Below are 15,035 nucleotides of genomic sequence, written 5' to 3'. Positions count from 1 at the left end.
AAGGCAGACATCCCATCTTTTTTTTTTTAGGAAGATTTATAACAACAACTACACTGCAAATAGCTATCAATTTTTTAATTCTCTTTTCACTTTCTACAAACTCGTACACCAACGCAAGACTATTCATATACATGAACGTTCACGAATCGGAGCGTTTGTTCCCGCTGGAAAACTTTCTACTGCAAATATCTATGAATTACTCGTATCTTTTTTAAACTGGTACATCATCAGTATCTATCGGGGGCGAGAAAACTCACAACTCGCAACACTCGTTCGTATCAAAGCCAGGGACTCTTTCTTCTCAGCTAACTTCGCTTTTAAGTATACCTGAAGGATAAAGCTACCCCCCAAAAAAATAAAAATCTAATAAAGATCTAATTCGAGAAAATGTTCTACTTGTATCGATTTCTCACGTCTTTTTATTTTCATCCAACAGGTACATCATTACATCCCTCTGCGACACCTGCGAGAGTAGCGACGCGGTCGTAGCGGTGGTGTTTTGGGTAGGCTACTTCAACAGCGCGCTGAATCCGTTGATCTACGCCTACTTCAACCGTGATTTCCGTGCCGCCTTCAAGAAGACCCTGGAGAGCTGTTGTGTAGCGATCGGACCGGTTAGAGATCTGCACCAAGTGCACAGGAAACAGGACCTGGTGCACAGCAATGCATCATCGGAGCTGCACGTCAACAATCAGTTGAGAGCTAGCGAGATGACCAACGTGCATATCGAGGCGTGTATTTGAATACTTGGGTATCCAGCGAGACTTTGAAGCTGGCGCTTATCACTTGAAGACAAGAAACAATCGTTGGAATTAACGCTGTTAACTTCTGATTTGTGTACAGCAGTACCTTGGTGCGAGTTGGCTAAGTGGATCCACAGCAAAAACTGTCATGGCTGCCAACTAATAACGCCATAACTTAAGAGTCAGGAAGATAGGTTAATGGCTACAGTGCAACAGCCGATGGACAAGTTCTTTCATCGCCAATTAGAATTTATCCTAATTTACCAATGAAAGTATGTTGCCTCTGATGTACGTCCGAAGGATTTAGTTTTTCCACGGTTGGCTTTAAGTATAAACTATCCGACCTTTAAACGAAATTCTAGGACAATGAACGCTGTTACATGATTTTTATCGTTGATATTCAGAATAGAGGATTTCAGGTTTAGTCGAATTTGGAACATTTGCTATGAAGATTGCTCCGTTCCCTTCGTTGCTTTTATTTTCTGTGAACACTCAGGATATCGTGGACATGAAGCTGTGAAGTGTTATCATCTGGTTATCTTGGGGGGGGTTAAAGAATTCAGACATATCACTTTGATTATTTCTAATTGTATATAGCAATTTTAATCTTGGCTAGGTTGTGTACAATATCTTTATTCTAGCGTTTCGTTTACCATAGTTTGCTTTTCCCTGCCAAAGGCAACAGAATTATTTCTAGTTGTATATAGTAATTTTAATCTTGGCTAGGTTGTGTACAATATCTTTATTCTAGCGTTTCGTTTATCATAGTTTGCTTTTCCCTGCCAAAGGTAACAGAATTGTGATCCAATCAATGAACTCGATAAAGTCGAGTGAAAGATCCACGTTAAGGAGCACTTATAGAGGCAGCTTATCACCCAAAACGTGAGCATCTACCCGCGCATGTGGTGGCGACATCTACTTGGCCAGATTACACGTTATTAAAAGAGAAGTTTAATGCCCGAAGAAGCGTCTTCAAAGGAGAAGATTTCCGGCGCAGTCGACCTATTTTAAAGGTGATGCCTGGCTGTTGCAGACTCGACGTCTATTTCCGTTGCGACGTTTTATCAAGCCTGCAAATGAGCTTGCTGCCTCTGGAGTAAATTGATGATCTGATTCGGGTAATATTTTAAGATTGGCTTGATAACGTCGCTCCTGGACCTACTGTTGCTTGCGCTTCTTCGCTGGGTCCCGGTTTATTGAGTTCTGCTTCTTTAAACAAGATTCTGTTGCGTTCATTTATAGGGTGGAAAAAATTGACACTTAAATGGAGGAGCTTAGGGAGATTGGAAATATTCTTTATGACAGTGCTCGCGGGGATAATGTTGCAAAACCGCACGAGTTCAGTGCGAGATCGATTCTTGTGGAAACCTTGCTGTTAAAACTGGACATGTATGTTAACGACGTTTGCTAAACATTTAAGTTAAGTAATCAACGGAAACATTCGCACTCTTGGTTCTTTCGATGGATCTTGAACTTCTGGCTAGGTCTATTACCCAAGAAACTCCGGATGTTTGAAGGTACTACTTGGAAAACGTTCCATCTAATTGACCCAATAAAGCAAAGGAAGCCAACAACGTCACCCAAGATACACGGCGCAGTTAATTAAAGTCTGAATCCAACAAAAGGACTTGCTCCACAAAGGAATATGTTCTGGCACAGACTGATGAACCTTCGTCGCTTTGCAGAAAGTTTATTACAGTCAAACAGAAAAGAGAAGAATAGATCACAGCTGTGGAGTTTGTGAAACATGTACGAACACGATTGTGGTTGGAGTCTCGCGTCAGGGCATGAAAATTACCTCAAGTGTGAAACTGCCTCAGGGCTTGAGGTTGATGTTGACACGGGGAATTAAAGGATAAATGCAGTCGACGCGAAAGGCACACGGATTGCCATAACAGTTAAGGCAGCTGTGTATTTCAACGAATAGTGGAGTAGCAAATTCGTAGACTTGTAGTGAAAAGCGATTGTTAGATCAACACGGTTGTGGACAGTTTGTTTGACGCGGTTAGATTCCATTTTGTGAGAAACTTCTTGTTGATGTACAAGTGGAGGGATTCATTACCTGGAAACTATTAAATCGTATTGGAACAGAGATAAAATTCATTGCTGTTTTGGAATAACTGAGTTAACTATAGGATTATGCGAGCTTGTTGAAGAAATGTGCATACAGCTGGAACAATTGATACGATTGAACGTCATTTTAATAGAAATTTCTTGCCCTTGCAAGATGATAGGATAGTAAACATTAAAGTATTCTGAAGTGGATATGAAATTTATGTTGTGTTGGAGCAACCATGGTAAATAGAGGATCAAATGTAATTATTGGATAAGCACGATCATGTCCAGGATGTATCATATAATGGTATTTGAAAATGTTTGCAGCTGTATGAAGGTATTTGAGAAGTGTTTGCAGGTGTATGAAAATGTTTGAGTTTTCCTAAAAGTACAAATTGCATCAATTTCCGATCCTAGAATAAATATATTATTCTCAAGACACTATTTATCAAACCATTTCCACGATTGATGTATCTAACAAGAAAATGTTCAAAACGGATTATTTTGAATTCACAAAAGTCCAAATGTAATTGATTAAAATATTTGAACGGCAGTCCAGCGAATGGAATCCTAAATATGTTATGTAATCAAGACAACGACCGTTCATCCTCGTATCATTGAATCACTCGGAAAGAGAATAGATGGTGCCTGGGGGCACAGAGAAGCTAGACGAAACTGTGAAAAATGTCTGGCGCAGAACTGGAGCATCGCGCCACTTTTCAATATATCACAAAGCTTTTCGGGTTGCATACGTGCGACGACTTTCGTCGATAAAAATTCAAAGGACCTCTCGAGAAATACACCGTAGTCTCTTACAATATCGTGGAAAAATGGTGAAATAATATTTTTAATAACAAACACACTGCCATTGTTATTATCACACTTATTTCCTCGCTCGGTTTAATCGATAGTGCATCACTCCAGGCGCGACGACTGTTCCTCGTTTCACATTCAAATATCAACAACCTATCGTAAACGATTCACGCGTGCGAAAACATTCGATTTAGACCGCTCGGCGAGAAAAGTGAAAAATCGGGTTTGCCTCTGAATGAAATTCTGCTGAGAAAATCTAGCTCTGCGAGACTTTCTCGTGGAAAGTAAACAACCTGGATTTTCGAGAATTCGTTGATTTACGGGAAAGAAATTGTCCGAGCGAGGATTAAACTGTCCGAGCTGGCCGATTTATCACAATCACTGGCGTTATCTTTCTGCACTCCGATCCTCGTTAACCGATAGAGCTTCCAACCAGGTTTGGGCAAGTTTGACACGATTTGATGCGAGTTTTCTCTTTCACAAGAAAATGAATCGTTTTGACGAATCTGGAAAATGTTAATGAATACCGAATCTTCTTTGAACACCATTTAAATTTTTCAGCGAGCTCTCGTCAATTAATTTAAGGTCGAATTGAAGGACTGATCTTCGAATTATCATAAGATTAGGAATGGTCCGAGATAACCTATGTTTTCCAGCAATTCTTCGGATTGATTGATTCCATATATACTGGTGTATATATAGGTATATAAAGTGAAAAATAAGTGAGAAAAAGTGAATGATAGTGAAGACTAATAAAAGAGAAACAGAGAAATAGAGACAATAAAAAACCAGTGAGAGAAAGAGTAACGGCTAGCTTGGTACAAGTAGTTTCAGGAAGTATTATAGTTGAAACATGGAGAGATAGTGATCATCTGACGAATACAGATCATGAAAATTTGTCAGGGAAAACTATACGTGTGCCAGTAATTATAAAAATGGCTCGAAATATTATAAGCGATCAAATTTTTCCCAATATTTGTCTTAGGTCACTTTTATCATTCCTGTCACGTAACTGCTTCTGTTTGACTGGGTGTTTCGTAAGCAATTGATATTGAATTTCATTCACGAGTCCGCGCCTGGTGATTCAAGTGAATTTATGGGATTAATGGAGTGCGACGTTCACTGCGGAAAATATGATTTTCAGCTTTAACGTGTGAGGTTGGTTGTCTGGTTTTATCTAAACCATCGCAGTGCTTTCAAAAGGGAGGTTACAAACGAAATTATTTCTCTTGATTGCCTATTTCTGTTAGATATTACTTTTATTTCAGTTTATAAGTATTGAACTGTCTTTTAAAAAATAATATTATAAAAATGGTAAAATATTAATATTCATTTATCAGCAGTTTTATCGTGTCTCGAGTTATTTTCTTTCTTACCGTAACACACTCCATTGTTGACTAACTATTTTCAAAGAATATTTTTGGAAAAGAATTAATTCTATCTTCTTTATTTTTCTTCTAAATTTTATTTACGTTAAACTTTATTGAGCTCAAAATTTAAACAAACAAATATGTACCAGTAATACAATTTTCTATGTAAACTATAACGAAAAAGATTACCACGTGATAGTTTAAGTTAACTTTAATTTTTATAATTCTATCCGAATACTTACTTAACACACAAACTATCAAACATGTTGAATTTTTCAAATCAATATTTCTGAAATAAAACTCTTCATGTCCACGAAGATTCTGAAATTCATCACTTTCAGATTTGAATCCCGGTGTATATTGATTTTGCCAAAAAAAATATTTCAAATCAATTTGGAAACCATGTAAACCGATGTACTTTGAATTTTACATTTTCCTAGCTCGAAGATGATGGTGGCTTCGAATCGTGGAGATCGGTATGTTTAGCAGCGCAATTTTGAGTGCAGAACAATCATTAACGTCTAAGTCTCGTATAGTGGTTTTATCGTTGTTCTCGTTGTTTCTCGAGACAAACCTCAAACTGTTTGCACGAAGTTCAATCTTCAATCAAACGCGTCATGGAACGCAAAAGTGGACCCTTTAACCATGTAGAACAAGCGAACTCCTGTTTCAAGATAAATATTTATGGAACAAGCTTCGTATTTCTGTAGGACCTGTGACCCCCTTTCTGCGAATTGTTTATCGGTTCCTGTTGAATTTCTTACCTTTCAATCGTTTGGAACTACTACTCGTGCACTACTACTCGAAAGTTTGTGTACAGTTGTCAGTGACACAGAAATTTGTGAAAAAAGGAATGTTATTATCATAGTGGTAAGCTGAACACAGGCAATGTAGGTTACATCTAATTTTTTTCACTATTCACTATTCTTCGTTCCATGTACTTCTTCATTTTCGTGTAAACCGTTAATTATCATTAATCCTGCAAAGTGTTCTGTAACGTTATATCGGTACTTGGATAATTCTATATGAAAAATGAATCGAAAAGATCAATTTTTTCTACGAGAGTACCTTTGTGTATTTTCTATATTTCGTTATATTATTTACCACACTTTCGCATTCTTTATAAAGGACTATGGCATTTTTTCAGAAAAGTGTAATGTAGAAGACATTCGATATATCGAAACATAACGTATCAGGCAAAACGTGTTTCGTGACGAATGTATCTGCCAATAAAATAAGAACTAATGATTTTATTATTCTGTTTATACCAGTTTGATTTCTTTCCGTGGGTGATCTTCTACAACCTTGAATTACCTTGTAGGTCATTGTATTCGTCTTAATTCCGTTCGAGAAAAATAATTTAATCATTTTCAATAGTCCAGAACGCATGATCTTGGAACTGAAAAATAAAATCACCCGACACTGTTCTGCCTGAAACGTTTGTTTCTATGTATGAAAATAATGGAGTTACTCAGGTGATACGTAACAGATGCATCACCGAATATGATTATACTTTGTTCACGAACAATTACATGGTTAACGGGTTAAAACGGGTAACTATAGCGTTCGAATCGAGGTTCGTGGGTTCATTCATCTACATCGCGTATTTATCGTTAGAGTTGTAAGACGACTAGTGACCTAAAGTAACATGCAACGTGGGAAAATCGTGGCTTCGCGATAAGTACCGATGTTATCAGGAACCCCGGCGATTGGTCGATCGCCAAATGAACGATAATTAAAATCGAGGCTCGATTTTATCGTTATTATCGTCATCATCCTGCGAGAAAGGGCGAGGAGTATAGTATTCAAACGACAATAGCGGCCAGAAGAACAATTATTTTACTAGTTCACGTCGGAACAGACAATTCGACTAATTAGTAATATCGTTAACCGTAATTGGCAATCGTGTGCGTTTAAAGAGACTAGTGGAACGGTTTTTCAGCGAGCACGTGAGAAACTGAATCCTGTCTTACTGTAGCGACAAATGATGTATACGTGTATATGTGTATATATATATATATACACATATATACCAGAGGACTGTATACACATGTGTATAAATATATCAGTTTGGTCGTTGAAAAATGTGCCGATCTACGCGCGTAGGGTGTATTAATAATAAAATTTACAAAATAAAAAAGAAAAAAAAGACGACGTGTTTTATTTCGTTGATTGTACAGCACAATCCAAACATTTCGCTGTAATAACGTATACCTATATGACGCCTGTCAGAAAGTTTTAACCATTGTTGAGAATAAAGGATTTTTTTGAATTAAAAATACAGCAAGCTTACAAATTTAAAACAAAATTATTTATTCTCCCGTACCGTTCTCAATGTTTTCAAATCAATTTTATGTATGTATTCTTTTTCTGCGAATAAAATGTACAACGATTACGTTTCAAATGGAAGCGCAACGAACAATGATAAGGGACATGTGTATTCTATTACTTATATATTTCTCTAATATATTTTAAACGTAGATGGTGCATTGGAAATATTTTCTAATATTTCGTCAAACACGACGCACTTGTCCTGGATTTCGAGGCAGATTATGTCATAAACCGATCTCTGCAGAACACTCGAAACGCCAGATGCGTTTAGTTTCTGGAATTTCCCAATTCTGTGTTCTAACAACTGACCTCTCACCCTCGCCAGCTTTCTCTTGCTCCGTACACGAAATTAAAAAGTTAGTTACGCTCTAACTTTCCAACCGATGTAACTATCCTTTCGTTAGATACGTCCAAACCAGTTTATTGTACAGAGTGATTTAGAAATACGTGTTTATACTTCAAGTGATGAATCTACACACTAAGATGAGTAAAAAATGTCCTACGAACGTACCTTCAATATACCTTAGTTGTCAGGTTATGAACGATTGAAAACAATTTTCAAAGTATTAAAAAGATGAAAAATGATTTTTTGAACCAGGATTACTAGAACACTCCATTGAAGGAACTGCAGTACCACGTTACAGACGAATATGAACATCACCGAGCAATTTTTACTTGTTAGCTGTAAGTCTTTCTCAATTCTTTTTTTTTTATTTTTCACCGTAGAATCACCCCTTGTCCGGGTGTACTACGATTTACGACCAACCCTTTATACTTTTACTGTTTCCATGTATTTCCATGTATTTTTTTATATTTTTAATAGTACCAGCAATAGTTTCAATCCCTGTGATACGTTCAATTCTTTGGTCGCCTTTAGTATTTTCAATACTTTCAGCACCTGCAACGTCTTCGTCGTATCAATAATTTTAACATAATCAATATCTTCAATATTTTCAACATCTGCAACATTTTAAGACATTTAAATCCTTCCATATCTTCGATACCTTTAACAAGTCCTGTACCTTCACATTTTCAAATCTCTCAACACTTTTAACTTCAACGCTCTCAACCCCTAAAATGTTTCCAACTCTGCATCACCTTCATTACCTACAATATCTTCAACACCTTCTGCATCTACTTTCAATATATTCACTATCGACTTCATTACAATACTTTCGCAATCCTCGATACTGTTTGCACACCTGCTACTTTCATTATCGTCTAATATCCTCAAAGATGTTGTTTCCTCTTTTTACTTTCAAGACATTTCGTTTCAGAATAATCAATACTTTCATCCGCATCAAGGTTTTGCGTTTTCTCAGCATTCCTTCGCTTCGCCAACAGTTCTCCAACTTACAAATATCGAACACCCGCAAAAGTATAAAACTATCGGTGTACGTAGGTCACGCACTTTCGAGCATTCCTCGAAAATTTCTGGAAAATTCGTCGCAACATCCAACGTTCCGCAATATTACATAACGGAGAAAATAATACGAAACCAACGACGCATGTTTCGAATAACCCTACATCTCATCCGCATCGCTAACAGCATTGCAGCGGTGAACGTATCCAATTCTTATGGAAATATCTGCATTTCAATTTCACGAGAATTTGGGACACGTCTGCCCGAAATGTCATTGTAGTTACGGGGTAAGAACTTTCCCAACACCTTGTCCGGCTTACCCCAGCTATTGACTTGTAACGGGATAGCCAACCGGGCTCGTATATTCTCGCTTTGTACGCGTCGAGGTGACACATTGCTCCAGAAAGTAGTGCAATTTCGCGTGTAGTCAGCCTCTGGAGGCCCTGCCTTTGCATGGGAACAATGAACGGCTCGCTCCAGGCATTGTTGCGCGCTGTAGACAGCAATAGCCGGCCCCACACTGCATGTTAAGTTGCTTTGGCATTATCGTGGAATTCGCAGTCGAGAGCCAAACAGGATACGCGTATTGTACTTTTTATTCGGACACGTGTTATGCCTCCGCACGTGAAATCCTTGCGTATCAGTGGAAAAAATGAACCGACGTTTGATATTTTCGAAAAACGCGACCGAATTTCCACGATTTTAATCATTTTCCAGATTCACTCGAAGGGAACGCTCGATTCGATGATTTATTCAGTCGGGCGCGTTTCACGATGTCACGAAATGAATATAATTGCAATAAAAAAAGAAACTATTTTACCTTCAGCGTTCACCTTTAAATCTTACCCTAACAATCTTTACCGGGAACAATGGCTCGTTACTCGATGTCACGATTGATACGTAATTACGACGTTCAACTGGTTCGATTATTCTCACAAAAGCGCAAGGTTGTTCTTCATCGAACAAGTCCACGATTAGAACTCCAGGCATCGTTGACATCCTTGGATGGTCCCGATTTAATAATAATAGAGACCGGAGACGTGAAAGTTGCCCGACGATCAAGGCAGTATTTCGCGAAAAACGTTTCAGGAGATAGAAGTTCAGAGAAGGTTGTCGGTAAACTGTTTTGACCAACGTGGTTGCTATTTTTCGTTGCATCGTCCGTCGCATCCCGTGCAACCTCTATACCAACAGGCCATGACCCCACTTTTTGCCCTGCAATGTGGGTCACGCAGCCGGTGTACAGTTTCCCCGTTTCTGTGCAAGCGTTTATTAAAAAAAATGTCTACAACGAACGGGAGTTCGCAGTTCAAGACAGTCGCGACTGTGGAGCGGGACTTATTTCGATGGAAACGTTCGAGATTCTCGTTTACCCGTTCGACGCGGATAAGGAAATGAAGGAAAAGGAAAGGAAGGAAAAGGAAAGGGAGAAAAGGAAAGGAAGGAAAAGGAAAGGAAGGAAAGGAAAGGAAGGAAAGGGAAAGGAAGGAAAAGGGAAGGAGGGAAAAGGAAAGGAGGGAAAAGAAAAGGAAGGGAAAGGAAAGGAGGGAAAAGGAAAGGAGGGAAAAGAAAAGGAAGGAAAAGGAAAGGAAAGAAAAATTTTTTCTCATATTTTCAGAAATAAGACGTACCGTTTTTATAACATGATTTATTAGGTTGTTCGGAAAGTTATTTCGTTTTTTTTTTTTTGTGAAAATGAAGCACGATTTTTTTAGAGTGCATAAACATTTTATTAAATTATACATTCTCCATTTTGGAAAACGAAATGACTTTCCGAACAATCCAATAGAATTACACGTGAGAATAATTACAAGTAAGAATAATTTAGAGAATATTGAAGTATTTTACAGTTTTTAATTAAGAGGAAATTATTCGTTATAACGGGGCGGTGTATAAGTTGTTTTTCTCGATAGTAAATTAATAAAAAGGAATCGAATGTGAAAAGTCCATTTGTATCGTTTTTATAGTACGAAACAGTTTTTGACTGAAAAACAATTTCCGAGATGTCTTTCGGTTTCATTAAAGCTGTTTAATATTTTTGCAGTATCTTACTTTCTAAGAGATAGAAAAAGGTAACAATTGGAGTATCTTATGGGAAGAGCAGAAGAATATTCTTTTAATCTTCTCCGAGTGCCTATGACTATAGAAGCTTAAGTATTATTGTTATGGAATATCGTGTCTTGCTTCTTTCCTAGAGATGGTCTGCTTAGTGCGTAATACTTCCTTTAATTTGCCTAATGGTTGGCTTCGGTGCTTCCAATTAAATGTTTCCCCAAGGTGTAGCAATAACCTACTACACTAGCTCTTCTCTATTTCCCTTTTCTTAAACTCAATTCCCTTCTGCGGTAAATACAATCCTTTCGCAATCTAATCAATATCGTGATAATATTTCCTTACCGTGCATTATGAATTTTCTGCAAAAAGTTTTTTAGAATCTATTCTAAAAATTATAAATCATCCCAGCACCTTCGAAACCAGATTATTTTCAAACCCTACTGACAACTCGACACGTAGTACCCTCGAGATCAAATTACCTTCAACCCCTACTGACAACAATTGACAGAATTCGTATCATGTAGGTGAACTAGAAATCAATTTTTTTTAATAGCTTCCAGTTGATAATGTGATGCCACTTCCCACACTTGCCACCAGAGAGAAACTGATCGTCGACCGTTTCCTGTAGATTCTCGTTCCTGCTCCGGTAAGTGTATATACGATTCCTTACCGATCTCCCAATATCCCAGTGTATAAGGCAGGGTTTGCCAGGATGCTTTATTGATGGCCTCATCAGCTCTCCCTTGAAATGCTCTCCCTTCCTTTTCCTACCTACATCCTACCTTGACACTACATTTCATCGCGCCAAAATTATAATAATTTATAAAGAAATTTGTCTATATTCCTGCACACGCGTTGAACTTGACACTACATATGTGCTAACCAACTAAAATTGCATCAAATCGGGGTCTACACGCACGGACTTCGTTACTCAGTGCAGACTGTTACTGCATGAAATCGGGATCTACATGCACGGACTTCGTTATTCAGTGCAGATTGTTACTGCATGGAATCGGGGTCTACATGCACGGACTTCGTTATTCAGTACAGACTGTTACTGCATAAAATCGGGGTCTACGCGCACGGACTTTGTTATACAGTACAAATTGCAGCTATATAAAATCGGGGTCTACACGGAGTGTAGACTGGGTAGTCTACTGCATAAATTCAGTTGAATACCAAAAACACGCGTTGTTTGGAACGTTCTAGAAAAAGCTTTGGTTTGTTTGTGACGCAACAGTGCACACATACATGTAAAGAAGTTATACTTCTTTTTTAAAAAAGAATGGAAAAACTGTTTGGAATAACAGTAACGCGTTGTTACGGGAGAAAAATAAATAATAAATATCTCCATCTTTCTCATGGATCTGCGTAGTCCAGAGTCTGTGTATTATAATTTCTACTAGAATAAATAATTCCAGGTAGATAAATACGACCATGTGACCCGACTTGATTACTATTTGCACATAAGAAGCGGTAACTCTGAATGTCCAAGTATTAAAATATTGCTCAATATACAAGATTGCTCCCCGTTTCTCCCAATTTAATAGTATATGTTTGCTTCGTGATGAATACTAACAAGTGCACCTTTCAGATGAACATCCGCAAAACCTCCGTTTAATTAAATTGTATCCAGTAAACAAGTTACCTATCTCGTGTACCGGTCACCCTTAGCTGCATGACTGATGATCTCGTTACTCCTCACAGATGGTCTCGCTCAAGTTATAAACCCATTAAGCATATTAACGTGCAAAATATACAGACAAAGTTAGGAAATTGTTGTCCAATGAGGTGCTATCGCAACACAATGATACAAAACTTTGAATTTTTCAAACGACCATTGTTTAATGTCTGTATGAATTCTGTAACGGTACAGAAATCTACAAATACTGACGACTTCCAACAACTAAACAAAATATATTTTCAAGCAAATCAATTCACCCGTGTCGCGCCAATTAAAAGGAGAAACGACATAGTCGTAACGGTAGTTGATTACGTAAGCTTTTTAACAACGTCCAGTTTTCAGCGAAGGTAGAGACACCATTGCGTTTGAAATAGGATTCTTTTTTTTCCCCCCGTTGATAGCACGGATATATCTGGCAAGTATGTCGTGCTGGAAAACGCTAATACACTTTAATCCGCGCGCGTTAACTCGGTCGAGTGGAACAGCGTGTTCATTCACGGGAACCGTCTCTAGCATAAATCCAGTTAGGCGAGTCGGTCTACGTTGATCCTGTTTGTTTGTTACCTGATTATGCGTTGCAATGACCATACTCGTTTGTTCTTTCATCGCTTTCACTCAGTATCTCTGGCTTGTGTTTCCATGTTACACACGTTTGCGGATCTGACAAAGGTACAAACGAACGGATAGAGAGATATCTAAGTGACGATAGAATCTTGACTATCCAAACTATTTGGTCGTCGTGATGTACGAATTAACGAACAATGAACAATATTTACACGCAGTACGTCCCGAATAACCGCAACAACTTCAGGCATTTGGGTCGAATAGTGTGCAGATCGATTTTGAAAGATCTCACACAGCTCTCGGGGCGAGTTAACTGAATCTCTATCTTAGCGAGTAGGTTAACGAGGTCGTAACCTACATTCTCCATCTGACGCTCCAGTAAATTAAAGCACTTATTGTAATATCACATTGAATTACATTTCAGAAACTCGATTGGCCGTGGAAGCGCGAGAGGAGGCAGCATTGTTTTAGAAAGTCACAGAAAATTCTACTTCTGTCGACGTTTGTTTGGAATCGAAGGTTATTTGTGTTCTATGTATCGGTAGCTCTTCAAGCACAGTGAAGAACAGTAGTTGAAATTATGTTAAAACGTTTTGACTTTTCTATAGGTCTTCTTCAGACAAAAAAGTTGTTGACACCACAAAGTGGAATTACTGAACGAATAAGTCTACACTTTATGAGCCCGGCTCTTCTCGAGTCAAGGTCTCGATCGCGCATTATTCAAATAAGTACGTATCGCGGGCTGATTTTCAAGAATTTCAGAAGAATACAGAAGAAATAAAAAAACAGAAATCTTCCACTTTTGTATAAACTACCGTGAAATAAACCTCAAACAATGCTCGATAAATGTTTGCAAACGTGTCTTTATCCACCTTGTAGAACGACTAATAGAGAGATAGAGATGTAACCAATACATTCGGTCGAATTATTGGATAATAATTGCAATTCTTCTATTTGAAAATAAAAATTACAATATACAACCACATCCAACGCATTTCAACGGAACACGTTTGGACATCGATAAAAATCCAATGTATAATTAAGATTGAAGTAAATACTCTACACTGAAAGATATACTAGGTTGTTCGATAAGTTTTATCGAACGATAAAAGTTATCAATTGAATAAAGTAAGTAAAGATTAATGCATATCTGTGAGACAAGGCGGTGCTTCGAACTATATATGGTACTTTTTGTAGGTCTCTCCCAGCCGTAGGCGTTATAAAGGCAAATAGGACCTTCATCTCTTCTGAAGACAAATATTACAGCGAGTTGTGATAGATTTGTAGTTGTTGGTATTATAATAGAAATGGCAGCACAATATTGTCTGCTATTATCAAGTGTAACAAAAATAGTAAAACACTCGAAGAGAATAATCAAGACAGTTCTTAAGAAATTTTTGGTGAAAATAATTGAATTTTATTTTACGAATGGAGTTTGATAAAAACGTACCAAATATTTAACTCCTTTTCAAAACGGGCACATAGTTGCTGTCAGTGACAATTATTATTAGAATTAACGGTAATTAAACAGTTTAGGGAGTGTAGCACCAATGACCTTAATTTTGAAGTATGTTGTCAAAGACACCTTCCTGAATAAACTCCAAGAAATTTGATCGGTACAAAATTATTAATTAGATATATTTGAAAAGTATAATATTTAAACCAAACCCACTTTCCGCATTAAATATTGACTATATGTGCGCAACCGATTTCAATGATCTTGATTCCGGCTTGGCCGGTCACCTGAATGCTCCCAGGCTATTAATTTGGCCTAACCTGACTTAAGCTTCCGTTTAAATTAAATTAGGTTAGGTTGGTGTTGGATTATTTTGGAATGGAGGTGCAGCCAGAGTATTTTCTTTATCTACGTATAAACTTTTAAACAAATTATAATTTACTATTATTTATTCGCTAAATAGAAATACTATAGAAAATAAATGCTTTATTTTTCAAAAATTTTGATTTATATTTTTTTAACGGACGATGAACAACGGCCAAAACCTATTGGAAGTTACTGAGGAGAGTGTCTTTGACAATATATGTCAAGGTGAAGGTTA

The 15,035-nt window shown here is 37.6% G+C and overlaps 1 protein-coding gene across 1 annotated transcript in view; it reads left to right on the top strand.

Moving 5' to 3' along the window:
- The window catches only part of LOC143144574 (octopamine receptor beta-1R), a 74,654-nt gene extending 73,387 nt beyond the window's left edge, over positions 1 to 1,267 (top strand). The window contains exon 4 of the mRNA XM_076307141.1: positions 437 to 1,267. Coding sequence (XP_076163256.1) covers positions 437 to 743 — 307 coding nt within the window. The 3' untranslated portion in view covers positions 744 to 1,267. The remainder of the gene's footprint in view (positions 1 to 436) is intronic.
- The last annotated feature ends 13,768 nt before the right edge of the window (positions 1,268 to 15,035 follow it).

This window comes from Ptiloglossa arizonensis, chromosome 3 (genome assembly GCF_051014685.1).
Source record: "Ptiloglossa arizonensis isolate GNS036 chromosome 3, iyPtiAriz1_principal, whole genome shotgun sequence".
Taxonomy (NCBI): domain Eukaryota; kingdom Metazoa; phylum Arthropoda; class Insecta; order Hymenoptera; family Colletidae; genus Ptiloglossa; species Ptiloglossa arizonensis.
Note: the sequence above shows the minus strand (reverse complement) of the source record. Positions and strands in the feature narration are given on the sequence as shown.